This window comes from Haematobia irritans, chromosome 5 (genome assembly GCF_050003625.1).
Source record: "Haematobia irritans isolate KBUSLIRL chromosome 5, ASM5000362v1, whole genome shotgun sequence".
In the NCBI taxonomy this organism is placed as follows: Eukaryota; Metazoa; Arthropoda; class Insecta; order Diptera; family Muscidae; genus Haematobia; species Haematobia irritans.
The window spans coordinates 18,289,224-18,303,388 of NC_134401.1; the positions used below are offsets into that span (position 1 = coordinate 18,289,224).

Consider the following 14,165-nt stretch of genomic DNA (forward strand, 5'->3'; position numbering starts at 1 on the left):
TGAAAGTAAATCCATGTGTATGTTTGTAAATGTTTTATATATTCATATCCCAATATAGAGAGGGAGAGTTAGAGAGAAAGAGTTATTCTGGATGTATGTGAGCGCCTGTGTGCCTCTTTGTGCTTGTGCAACATTACCAAAACCATTAATGTTGTTGCCCAGTGGTGTGAGGGATCAACGAAAAGCCTGTATATTCGCTAGCCCTTTAGGCACTACCCCTGGTCCTACACAATACCTTTTACATGCATTTGGGTGGCGAATTTAACATGGGCTTGTCCTAGGAAGGGGTCTATCGATCCCACATCGTTTACGGGGGACCACCTACGGCGGCACCTACTCCGTTCAGCTCATAGTGGTACCGCACATTGGTGCCCAAGGCACCTGTCTATTGTAGGTACCACATGTGATGGTAGTTCTTAGTAGATACCACAGGGGTATCGCCATTTAGCCATCGTATTAACCGTTTTCTTTTACCGCCCATTTATAAAATTATATTTTCATTGTTTAGTTTATATATACATTTATATTTTTTGTTTATATATTTAGTTAAAAGATTAAAATAATACAAAATTAATTAAAATTAAAGTAAAGTAGTAAAGTAAAAAACATATATAAAAAACAACAAAAAAAAAACTATGTATACATTACAAAACAAAAAATCAATCCAGTGTATTATAGAAAGAAAAATTTAAAAAAGAAAACAAAACCTAAAATAAAATCTTATATTTACGAATATATTATTTAGGGCATTGTGGCAAATTTTTATTTATTTTTGAAATCGAAATACTTTTAAAGTGGCGCTTCTTTTGCAGCTGTATTGCTTTCCGCAATTCCTCTTCCGGCTTTCCAGATCCACTACACTGAATAGAATCTACAAATTTGTGAGTTAATTAGTATACAAATAACTTTAAAAATTACCAAATAATTATAAAAATATTCAGTTACCTATTAATACACTGTAAAAATTACATAAACCTTTGAGAGATTTTTTCCCTTGCACTCCATCGACGTTGTAATCGTACGTTATCTGCGGCATTAAAATACTTCTCAAATTTTTCTTGATACCATTTGGTTCAATAAGTCCTTTCAAGGTTTGAATCTATTAACATTATAAATATTATATTATATACAGTATTTTTAAATTTACCGGAAGATACTAACATATTCTTGTCTATTTTCTGCCAATATTGATTCGTTAACTTCCCGTAGCTTTTCTTCTGTATTTATCGGGAACATTCTTTTTAAGGCATCCACGTCGTTTTCTCTGGAGCCTAGATTTAAAGTTAGAAAGATCCCTAAAATTGTTTTTGTTTCAAAGAAGCAACATACTTACCTTCCATTAACAATTAAATTCTAATTACAATTTCAACGCAATAAAAAATAACATAAAACTAACTAAAATGTCTGAAAATGTTTATTTACTTGTGGTTACTATGGTAACACAATATTCTGTTTAATAAATTTAGATATCAGTCAGCACGTTTACTAGGGTCCACCTACGGTACCACCTACCCTTTTTATCTCCTAGTGGTACCCTTAATTGGTGGCCATAGCGGCCGTCCATTGTAGACGACATGTGGGTAACCCCATTTCGTTACCGCATTATGCGTCGTAAACACTACTTTTATTTGAATGATTTTTATATAACATTCCAAAAAGTCGCCCTACTTATCCCAGATTCGAAGGCGGTACTTACTGAGCCATAAAATAAGAAATTAAAAATGTGGTGGATGTCAGATATAAAATGCAAAACTAACTGGAGAGTATACGAACCAAATCCAGGGCTAAATATGATGATTTTGCTTCCACCGGTTTATACCAAGATTCCTGAACCGATATTTTTGCAACAAAATGTTATATACCAATCATATGGTAGAAGTCTCAAAAATAAAATCGGAACGTTCGGCCAACGTTAGATCTGATAAAGCCTTAAGAATTTTACTTAACATGAAATACAAAACTCGAATGAACGTGTCTGCATTATGATTCATTGAAATGCCTATGCTCAATTTTGTAGATATTTTTTGATGATTCGTTGACAAAGAGGTAGGGAAATGCCACTCTAAAAGGGTTTTCTTTTAAATTCCGCCGCGTTATACCCCCGAATAAGGGATACCACATCCTCCTATAAATGGTATATACAAGACAATTGACAATTTCGTAGCTCATTCGCGTTAGAACCATATCCCAACTATTCATACAAAAGAGAGAAATTGCAAAGCCAGCCTTAGGAAATGACGATCCACATTGCGGTAGGGAATAAACTCACGAAAGGTGGTGAGGAGTTATTACGAGGTCGAAGTTTGTCGTAGAAAAAAATGGTTTTGTGCAGTACTATGAGGTAGCAATTTAGCTGCCGAATTAGGGATACCACCCGCTCCTGTAAGAAGTATCTACCAGTGACTATGAAAGGAGGTAGGAGTCAATGAGCATACCACTTCACCCGTCAAAAGTATGAATGGTGGCAAATAGGCGACCACTTCGTCACTCTTTTGCGGCAATGGAATATTTTTATACCACTGGGTGGCTTCTCTATCTCAGCTATGTTGTCAAACATTTACAAACTCTTTTGTTTTGTTGGTTTTCGTATAATTTCCCTTTTTTTCTTTCTTTTATATACCACTTGCCATTATTTCGTAATGACAATTGACAGTGTATGTTTTTGGTTGATAAGAGAGCCAATATTTTCTTATTTAAGTATTCAATAAATTACAAAAGCTATGTATGTGGCAAACATGGTTTCAAGGAGATAAAGAAAATATGATTTTATTGTTTGGTTTAGGCTTCGATGTAGGAAGTATAAAATAAAAATCATAGATTTTAAGTTAAACGAGAATATAATATTTTATTAGAGAAAAATATCACGATCGTACAACGGTAGTGAATATGATTCGTGATCAGGGCTGCCAATTTTATCGATTTATCGACGAGAATTTGACGATTTTTTATTCAAAAAATAGAAAATTCCGATTTTCCGATTTTTGATTGGAAAACTCAATTTATTTTTCATTAAAAACGTTACTATTTTCAAATACTTTCTTAACTGGCTAAGTGTTTTTGGATTGATTACAAATTAATTTGTTTGAAATAAATTTTTAGTTAAAAATTAAAAAAAAAAAATCCCATCACTTTTTTAATTGACTTAGTCTCAGAGGTTGATTAAAAAGTTAATTGTATCGATCGATTTTTTGATTAAAAATTTTACAACTTTCAATCATTGACTTAATCAACTTAATGTTGCCATCTTGGTTAAAAAATTAATTATATTAATTTATTAATTGGAAAAAATGTTCAATTTCAATCAACTTTTTAATTGGATATATTTTGGTGATATTTTTCTCTGTGTTGATATCGACGGTCATACATTTGGAATGGTGTAGCAGGAATCGAAAAAACAAATTCTAAGAAAGTACAAAAGAGGTTTTTTTGCGTAAAAGTACTTTTCAATAAATTTTAACAAAAATTCCATTGGAAGTTTCTTGTCAAGAGCTCCTTTAGACTAAATTTTAAAGAAAATAAAATTTAGTTTGTTAACTCCTCATTTTTAGTTTTCTTTTTGAATGTATATCCGCTTACAAAGACTACCGCAATCACGGTTGTCACAATTGGTAGAATTCAACTGTTTGGTAGATTGATAGAATTCATGGTACTTAATAAATTTTCATTAGATAAATAAAAATAAAATTTTGACAAAATTTTATATAGAAATAAATTTTTGACAAAATTTTCTATAAAAAGAAAATTTTGACAAAAAATTCTATTGAAATAAAATTTTGACTACATTTTCGATAGAACTGACATTTTCACAAATTTTTATATAGAACTACATTTTTGACAAAATTTTCAGAAATAAAATTTGGACAAAATTTTCTATAGAAATAAAATTTTGACAAAATTTTCATCAGAAATAAAATTTGAACAAAATTTTTTTACAGAAATAAAATTTTGACAAAATTTTCTATAGAAATAATTTTTTGACAACATTTTCTATAGATATAAAGTTTTCACTAAATTTTATATAGAAATAATTTTTTTGACAAAATTTTCTATAAAAATAAAATTTTGACAAAATTTTCTATAAAAATAAAATGTTGACAAAATTTTTTATAGAAAAAAAATTGGACAAAATTTTCTAAAGAAATAAAATTTTGACAAAATTTTTTTAAAGAAATAAATTTTTTGACAAAATTTTCTATAAAAATAAAATTTTGAAAAAATATCCTATAGAAGTAAAATTTTGACAAAATTTTTTACAGAAATAAAATTTTGAAAAAATATTCTATAGAAATTAAATTTTGACAAAATTTTCTATAGAAATAAAACTTGGACAAAATTTTCTACTGAAATAAAATTTCGACAAAATTTCTTATAAAAATGAAGTTTTGACAAAATTTTATATAGAAATAAATTTTGGACAAAATTTCATCAGAAATAAAATTTGGACAAAATTTTCTATAGAAATAAATTTTTTGACAAAATTTTCCATAATAAGAAAATTTTAACAACATTTTCTATTGAAATAAAATTTTGAAAAAATATTCTATTGAATTAAATTTTTGACAATATTTTCACCAGAAGTAAAATTTAGACAAAATTTTCTATAGAAATAAAATTTTGAAAAAAATTTTACAGAAATAAAATTTGGACAAAATTTTCTATAGAAATGAAATTTTGACAAAATTTTCTATAGAAATAAAATTTTGAAAAAATATTCTATAGAAATAAAATTTTGAAAAAATATTCTATAGAAATTAAATTTTGACACATTTTCTATAGAAATAAAACTTGGACAAAATTTTCTACTGAAATAAAATTTCGACAAAATTTCTTATAAAAATGAAATTTTGACAAAATTTTATATAGAAATAAATTTTGGACAAAATTTCATCAGAAATAAAATTTGGACAAAATTTTCTATAGAAATAAATTTTTTGACAAAATTTTCCATAATAAGAAAATTTTAACAACATTTTCTATTGAAATAAAATTTTGAAAAAATATTCTATTGAATTAAATTTTTGACAATATTTTCACCAGAAGTAAAAGTTAGACAAAATTTTCTATAGAAATAAAATTTTGGAAAAATTTTTACAGAAATAAAATTTGGACAAAATTTTCTATAGAAATGAAATTTTGATAAAATTTTCTATAGAAATAAAATTTTGAAAAAATTTTTACAGAAATAAAATTTGGACAAAATTTTCTATAGAAATAAAATTTGGACAAAATTTTCTATAGAAATGAAATTTTGACAAAATTTTCTATAGAAATAAAATTTTGAAAAAATATTCTATAGAAATTAAATTTTGACAAAATTTTCTATGGAAATAAAATTTTGACAAAACTTTCTGTAGAAATAAAATTTTGACAAAATTTTCTACCGAAATAAAATTTCGACAAAATTTCTTATAAAAATGAAATTTTGACAAAATTTTATATAGAAATAAATTTTTGACAAAATTTCAAAAGAAATAAAATTTGGACAAAATTTTCTATAGAAATAAAATTTTGACAAAATTTTCTATAGAAATAAAATTTTGAAAAAATATCCTATAGAAATAAAATTTTGAAAAAATATTCTATTGAATTAAATTTTTGACAATATTTTCACCAGAAGTAAAATTAAGACAAAATTTTCGATAGAAATAAAATTTTGAAAAAATATTCTGTAAAAATAAAATTTTGAAAAAATATTCTATAGAAATAAAATTTTGACAAAACTTTCTGTAGAAATAAAATTTTGACAAAATTTTTTACTGAAATAAAATTTCGACAAAATTTCTTATAAAATTGAAATTTTGACAAAATTGTATATAGAAATAAATTTTTGACAAAATTTCAACAGAAATAAAATTTGGACAAAATTTTCTATAGAAATAATTTTTTTGACAAAATTTTCCATAAAAAGAAAATTTTAACAACATTTTCTATTCAAATAAAATTTTGAAAAAATATTCTACTGAATTAAATTTTGGACAATATTTTCACCAGAAGTATAATTAAGACAAAATTTTCTATAGAAATAAAATTTTGAAAAAATTTTTAGAGAAATAAAATTTGGACAAAATTTTCTATAGAAATACATTTTTTGACAAAATTTTCTATAAAAATAAAATTTTGACAAAATTGTTATCAGAAATAAAATTTTGAAAAAATATTCTGTAGAAATAAAATTTTGACAAAATTTTCTATAAAAATAAAATTTTGACAAAATTTTCTATAGAAATAAAATTGGACAAAATTTTCTGTAGAAATAAAATTTTGACAAAATTTTCTATAGAAATAAAATTTTGACAAAATTTTCTATAAATATTAAATTTGGACAAAATTTTCTATAGAAATAAAACCTTGCACAAATATTCTATAGAAATAAAATTTTGAAAAAATTTTCTATAGAAATTAAATTTTTACAACATTTTCTATAGAAATTAAATTTTTACAAAATTTTCTACCGAAATAAAATTTTGACAAAATTTTTTATAAAAATGAAATTTTGACAAAATTTTTATAGAAATAAATTTTTGACAAAACTTTCATCAGAAATAAAATTTGGACAACATTTTCTATAGAAATAAATTGTTTGACAAAATTTTTCATAAAAAGAAAATTTTAACAATTTTTTTTTTGAAATAAAATTTTGACAAAATTTTTATAGAATTAAATTTTTGACAAAATGGTCATCAAAAGTAAAATTTTAACAAAATTTTCTATATAAATAAAATTTAGACAAAATTTTCTATATAAATAAAATTTTGACAAAATTTTCTATATAAATAAAATTTAGACAAAATTTTCTATAAAATAAAATGTTGACAAAATTTTCTATAAAATCAAATGTTGACAAAATTTTCGATATACCATAAATTTTCACAAAATTTTCTATAGAAATGAAATTTTCACAAAATAAAAATTTGAAAAAAAAAATCCTACTGAAATAAAATTTTGACAAAATTTTCTATAGAAATAAAATTTGGAAAAATATTGTATAGAAATAAAATTTTGACAACATTTTCTATAGAAATAAAATTTTGACAAAATTTTGACAAATTTTACTATAGAAATAAATTTTTTGACAAAATTTTCTATATAAAGAAAATGTTTACAAAATGTTCATCATTTTTATCAGAAATAAAAGTTTGACAAAATTTTCCATAGAAATAAAATTTTGAAAAAAATATTCTAATTTTGACAACATTTTCGATAGAAATAAATTTTGATTTGAATTTGAATTTCTATAGAAATAAATTTTTGACAAAACTTTCATCAGAAATAAAATGTGGACAACATTTTTATCCGAAATAAAATTTGGACAACATTTTCATCAGAAATAAAATTTTGAAAAAATTTTCTATAGATATAAAATTTTGACAAAATTTGCTAAGAAAATAAAATTTTGTATAAAAATAAAATTTTGGCAAAATTTTCTGTCGAAATAAAATTTTGACAAAATATTCTATAGAAATACAATTTTTCAAAACATTTTCTATAGAAATAAAATTTTGACAAAATTTTCTATACATTGTGACGAAATTTTCCAAAAGAAAAAATTTCTTCCCACATGAACTTGTCTGTTTTGCCATATTTTTAATAAGGAAAACAATTAGTAAATAAATTTGTTAAAGACTTTTTCAAAGTATTAAAATATTTTGTCAAAACTATTGTACCATAAATCTGATATTGACTCAAAAGAGTCTACACAAAAGGTACTAAAATATTTGCGGGGGTACTGCGGAACTGACCAGGGTGAACAAGTATTGTATAAGTTTTAGAGTACTGCATTTCCGGTTTTTGTTTTCTTTTCGATAAATCGGTGATGATTTCGGTGGAGCTGAAGATCGTATACTCTACGCCCTGTATAAGTGAGGTTTAGCTCAACACTAACATATTTTGCCTAAATTCCACTGGTGACAAAAGTTCACAATAGCAATAATACTTTGTGCTAAGGATCACAAATGGAAATGCTAAAAAAATTAAAACATCCGTTTTTCATATTTTGGACCTAAGTTTCATTTTTTCATAAAAATTATTTCTTACATCTGGCAACAAATTAAGGTTCCTAATATTATACATAATAGAAACAATTAGCCCAAAAATTTTGCTATTTGCCAAATAGCGTTTTACGATCGAATTATTTGCACTATATTAGCATAATTAATTTTTGCTCAAAAATTATACCATTTAGCCAAGGGATTTTTAAAACATCTGGTTATCTTTGGAATGTAATAATAATAATAATAAAATCTTTTGATCTTTTCTATTCAATATGCGAATCCATTATGAGTATAAAAGAGATTTTTAGAATCCAGATCTAATGACGAGATGTTTAGGATATTAAGACAAGCAAAAAACAACAATTGATTCAATTACAAAAGTTAAATACATCATAAAACCAATGATGCAATAAACCTTAATATCCCAAGAAGACAAGGTAAAGCAAATAGAACAGCACAAACAAACACACACACACACATACACGCACACTTTCATACTTATACTCCACGAAGCCCTATCATAAGATGGAATATTTGGAAAGGCAATATAATGCCTGATAAGAATATCAATATACCAAACGAAGGTTAAATACTCCCATAATCATGGGCGAACTTTTGAGCCTTTCACTCGAAATTGAGCTACACTTTTGGTCTATGGAAGTTCTCTTATCTAGCCGCCTTGTTCCTTCTGTTAGCTATGTTGCTATTATGTGTGGGGTTCCCTTGCTAGACATATTTAACTAATTTATGCAAATTGTTTTATATGATATAAGCGAGCGTTATTATGTAAGGCCGAAATTAAATGAAGAAGCCAAGAACATGGTGTATGAGCTCTTAGACATTGGCTTATAAAACCACACATATTCATGCATGTCGAGATTCTGCTCATATATTAGCAAAGGCAAAAGCACAAAATCATAAGAGGGCCTTAGTCGTTTTCATTATAGACCGACAGAGTTAGAAAAAAAAATGTTGGTACTTGTGTTAAAACCAGACATTTTCAGTAAACCACATGCAGACCCGACACAAACACCCACACCCCCTTGCACTAAAATCAGAACGTGTAAAAAAGAACACTTAATTCAATTTCCGTTTCTTTGCTGTTACCCACATCCATAAATTAAATAAAGAGAAACACAGAAAGAAAGAGAGATAAAGAGAATGTGTGTCAGAGATTCATTAAGACCCAAGAATTCATGTAAGCCTGTTGAAGTTTTCAACATAAATATTCACACTAATAACAAGAAATACAACTGTAGCTGAAAGACTACCCTACACATATAACATACAAAGGACCTGAGGCAAACATCAAAAAACACACCCACATTTCCCATGTACTCATGTAATTGCCTCTGTTGATGATGAGTGGAAGAGATAAAATGTGAACTCTCTGAGAGCATACACTTGCTTTGCAATGCCTTAAGGTAGACGTTTACAATGTTAAGTGAATTGAAGCTACTGAAATAAAAAAAAACACCCGCACATTTGATGGCAAAGAATATCGTGGGGTTATGTCGTGTTTTTGATTTTAACAAATTTTGGCGCCGGAAGCTATGTTTACAAAGGTGTTAAATGCTTGCGTTGTCTGGTAAAGTGGGCGTCTTTTTATGGATTACACTATGGGTGAATTCTCAGCTAAATTTTTAATAAGCTCATAAGGGGTTTTTATCGGCTTTTGAAGTTTTAGGCTATAATTATAAGAAAATTAAAATGAAATTCAATGGAAATTTTTAAATGAAAATCAATGAGTAATTGCTTTTGACATACTTTCTTTTTACAAAAAAAAAAAAAATAATAATAATAATAAAAAAAGATTTTACACAGAAAAGAAAACCTCATAAGCAAAATATTTCATGTATTTTTGTCGGCATTGTTAGGACAACTAGAAGGTGTACTTTCCTGATAAAATGGTTTTTGAATTGATCAAAAGTTTTTCTATAGGAAAACTTAAATACAGCCTTGCCGAATAAAGTTTTCTATACGAAAACTTCAAGTCGGCCTGGCTGAATAAAGTTTTCCTTTGGGAAAACTTTAGTTCAGTCTGGCTGATTACAGTTTTCTATAGGAAATCATCTATTAAGGCTGGCTGAATAAATTTTCTATAGGAAAAATAAGGTTTTCTATAGGAACTCTTAAATTTAGTCTGGCTGACTAAGGTTTTCTAGGGGAAACCTTTAATTTAGTCTGGCTGAATAAGGTTTTCTATAGGAAAACTTTAATTTGGCCTGGCTGATTTAGATTTTCTATAGGAAAATTTAACTTTAGCCTTGCTGAATTAGACTTTCTATTGGAGAACTTTAATTCAGCCTAGCTGAATAATCTTTTCTAAAGGAAAAATACAGTTTTCTATGGGAAAACTTCAATTCAGCCTGACTGAGATAAAGTTTTATGTAGGAAAACTTAAATTCGGCAGGGCTGAATAAAGTTTTACATAGGAAAATTTAAACTTAGCCTGGCTGAATAATTTTTCTATAAGAAAACTTAAACTTAGCCTGGCTGAATAATCTTTTCTATAGGAAAACTACAGTTTTCTATAAGAAAACTTCAATTCAGTTTTCTTGAAAAATATTTTCTGTAGGAAAACTTCAATTCAGCCTGGCTGAATAAAGTTTTTTTATAGGAAAACTTCAATTCAGCCTATCTGAATACATTGTTTTATGGGAAAACTTCAATTCAGCTGGGCTGAATAAAGTTTGCGATAGGAAAACTTCAATTCAGCTGGGCTGAATAAAGTTTTCTATGGGAAAACTTCAATTCAGCTGGGCTGAATAAAGTCTTCTATAGGAAAACTTTAATTCAACCTGGATAAATAAAGTTTTCTATAGGGAAACTTCAATGGCTAAGTAAAATTTTATATTAGAAAACAGTTTTATATGCGAAAACTTGAATTCAGCGTGGCTGAATAAGAAGTTGTCCATAGGAAAACTTAAATTTAGCCTGGCTGAATGAGGTTTTATATAGGAACTCTTAAATTTAGTCTGGCTGAATAAGTTTTCTATAGAAGAACTTAAATTTGACCTAGCCGAATGAGGTTTCCTAGAGTAAAAATTTCATTTGGCCTAGCTGAATAAGGGTTTCTTAAGGTAAACTTTATATAGGAAAACTTTAATTCAACCTGGATAAATAAAGTTTTCTATAGGAAAACTTCAATAGCTGAGTAACATTTTTTATAATAAAAAAGTTTTCTATGTGAAACCTTCAATTCAGCGTGGCTGAATAAAGAGTTTTTCAATGAAAAACTTTAATTAAGCCTGGCTTAATTAGGTTTTATAAAGGAACTCTTAAATTTCGTTTGGCTGAATAAGGTTTGCTATAGGAGAACTTAAATTTGGCCTAGCCCAATAAGGTTTTCTAGAGTAAAAATTTAATTTGGGCTAGCTGAATAAGGTTTTCTTAAGGTAAACTTAAATGTAACCTGGCTGAATAAGGTTTTCTTTAAGAAAACTTAAATTCAGTCTGCCCGTATAAAGTTTTCTATAGGAAAACTTACATACAGCCTGGCTGAATAAAGCTTTCTATAGGAGAACTTAAATTTGGCATTGCTAAATAAGGTTTTCTATAGGAGAACTTGAATTTGGCGGTGCTGAATAAGGTTTTCTAGAGGCAAACTTTAATTTGGCCTGGTTGAATTAAGTCTTCTCATGGTAAACTTAAATGTAACCTGGCTGAATAAGGTTTTCTATAGGAGAACTTAAATTCAGTCTGCCTGAATAAAGTTTTCTATAGGAAAACCTAAATTCAGTCTGCCTGAATAAAGTTTTCTATAGGAAAACTTAAATTTAGATTGTATGAATAAGGATTCCCATAGGGAAATTTGGACTGGCTGAATAAGGTTTTCTACAGGAGAACTTAAATTTGGTCTGGCTGAATAAGGGTTTCTATAGGGAAAGTTCAACTCTGCATAACTGAATAAAGTTTTTTGTAGGAAAACGACAATTCAGCTTGGCTGAATAAGGTTTTCTATAGGAGAACTTAAATTTGACCTGGCTGAATAAGGTTTTCTATAGGAGAACTTAAATTTGGCATAGCTAAATAAAGTTTTCTAGAGGCAAACTTTAATTTGGCCTGGTTGAATAAAGTTTTCTTAAGGTAAATTTAAATGTAACCTGGCTGAATAAGGTTTTCTATAGGAGAACTTAAAATTAATATGGGCGAATAAGGTTTTCTATAGGGGAACTTAAATTTAGCATGGGCGAATATGGTTTTCTATAGGGGAACTTAAATTTGGCATGGCTGAGTAAGGTTTTCTGCAGGAAAACTTAAATTTAGGTTGGCTGAATAAGGTTTTCTACAGGAAAACTTAAATTCAGTCTGCCTGAATAAAGTTTTCTATAGGAAAACTAAAATTAAGACTGTATGAATAAGGATTTCCATAGGAAAATTTGGCATGGCGGAATAAGGTTTTCTGTAGGAGAAATTAAATTTGGTCTGGCTGAATAAGGGTTTCTATAGGGAAAGTTCAACTCAGCATGAGTAAAGTTTTTTGTAGGGAAACTACAATTCAGCTTGGCTGAATAAGGTTTTCTATAGGAGGACTTAAATTTGGCCTGGCTGAATAAGGTTTTCTATAGGAGAACTTAAATTTGGTCGGGCTGAATAAGGGTTTCTATAGGGAAAGTTCAACTCAGCATAACTGAATAAAGTTTTTTTGTAGGAAAACTACAATTCAGCTTGGCTGAATAAGGTTTTCTATAGGAGAACTTAAATTTGGCCTGCCTGAATAAGGTTTTCTATAGGAAAACTTAAATTTGGTCTGCCGAATAAGGGTTTCTATAGGGAAAGTTCAACTCAGCATAACTGAATAAAGTTTTTTTGTAGGAAAACTATAATTCAGCTTGGCTGAATAAGGTTTTCTATAGGAGAACTTAAATTTGGCCTGAATGAATAATAAATTCAGTCTGCCTGAATAAAGTTTTCTATAGGAAAACTAAAATTAAGACTGTATGAATAAGGATTTCTATAGGAAAATTTGGCATGGCGGAATAAGGTTTTCTGTAGGAGAAATTAAATTTGGTCTGGCTGAATAAGGGTTTCTATAGGGAAAGTTCAACTCAGCATAACTGAATAAAGTTTTTTGTAGGGAAACTACAATTCAGCTTGGCTGAATAAGGTTTTCTATAGGAGAACTTAAATTTGGCCTGGCTGAATAAGGTTTTCTATAGGAGAACTTGAATTTGGCGTAGCTGAATAAAGGTTTCTATAGGGAAAGTTCAACTCAGCATAACTGAATAAAGTTTTTTTGTAGGAAAACTACAATTCAGCTTGGCTGAATAAGGTTTTCTATAGGAGAACTTAAATTTGGTCTGGCTGAATAAGGTCTTATATAGGAAAACTTAAATTTGGTCTGGCTGAATAAGGGTTTCTATAGGGAAAGTTCAACTCAGCATAACTGAATAAAGTTTTCTGCAGGAAAACTACAATTCAGCTTGGCTGAATAATCTTTTCTATAGGAAAAAATAAAGTTTTCTATGGGAAAGCTTCAATAAAGTTTACCATAGGAAAACTGCAATTCAGCCTGGCTGAGTAAGGTTTTCTATAGGAAAACTTAAATTTGGCCTGGCTAAATAAGGGTTTCTATAGGAAAACTAAAATTAAGTCTGGCTGAATAATGTTTTCAATAGGGAAAGTTCAACTCTGCATAACTGAATAAAGTTTTCTGTAGGAAAACTACAATTCAGCTTGGCTGAATAACGTTTTCTATAGGAAAACTTCCATTAAGCACAGCTGAATAAAGTTTTCTATACGAAAACTTCCATTCAACATAGGTGAATAAAGTTTTCTATAGGAAAACTTCCATTCAATATAGCTGAATAAAGTTTTCCATAGGAAAACTTCAATTCAATCTGGCTGAATAAAGTTTTCTATAGGAAAACTTCAATTCGGCCTTGCTGAATAAAGTTTTCTATAGGAAAACTTCAATTCAGCCTTTTCAATAGGAAAACTTAAGTTAATCCGGGCTGCAAAAAAAAGTTTTCTATAGAAAACCTAAATTCAGCATGATTGAAAAGAGTTTTCTAAATCGAATTTTTCTGATGAATTTTAATTATTGGTCTACATTATTTAGTTAATGAAATGGTAAAATTAATTATCCATAACAAATCACAAGAATAAATTATTTTTTTTTTTTTTTGGTTATTCACACGCCTTTTATACTGAAAGAAAGTAAAAACAAAA

General features: G+C 27.7%; 1 protein-coding gene across 1 annotated transcript; it reads right to left on the reverse strand.

Annotated features, from left to right (window-relative positions):
- Window positions 1–737: 737 nt before the first annotated feature.
- LOC142239537 (uncharacterized) lies at window positions 738–1,302 on the reverse strand. Its single transcript, XM_075311323.1, has 3 exons — window positions 1,162–1,302; window positions 946–1,099; window positions 738–871 (listed from the first exon to the last, which is right to left on the reverse strand). The coding sequence occupies exons 1-3, from the start codon at window positions 1,234–1,236 to the stop codon at window positions 738–740; spliced, it is 363 nt and encodes a 120-aa protein (XP_075167438.1). The 5' UTR covers window positions 1,237–1,302.
- Window positions 1,303–14,165: the final 12,863 nt, after the last annotated feature.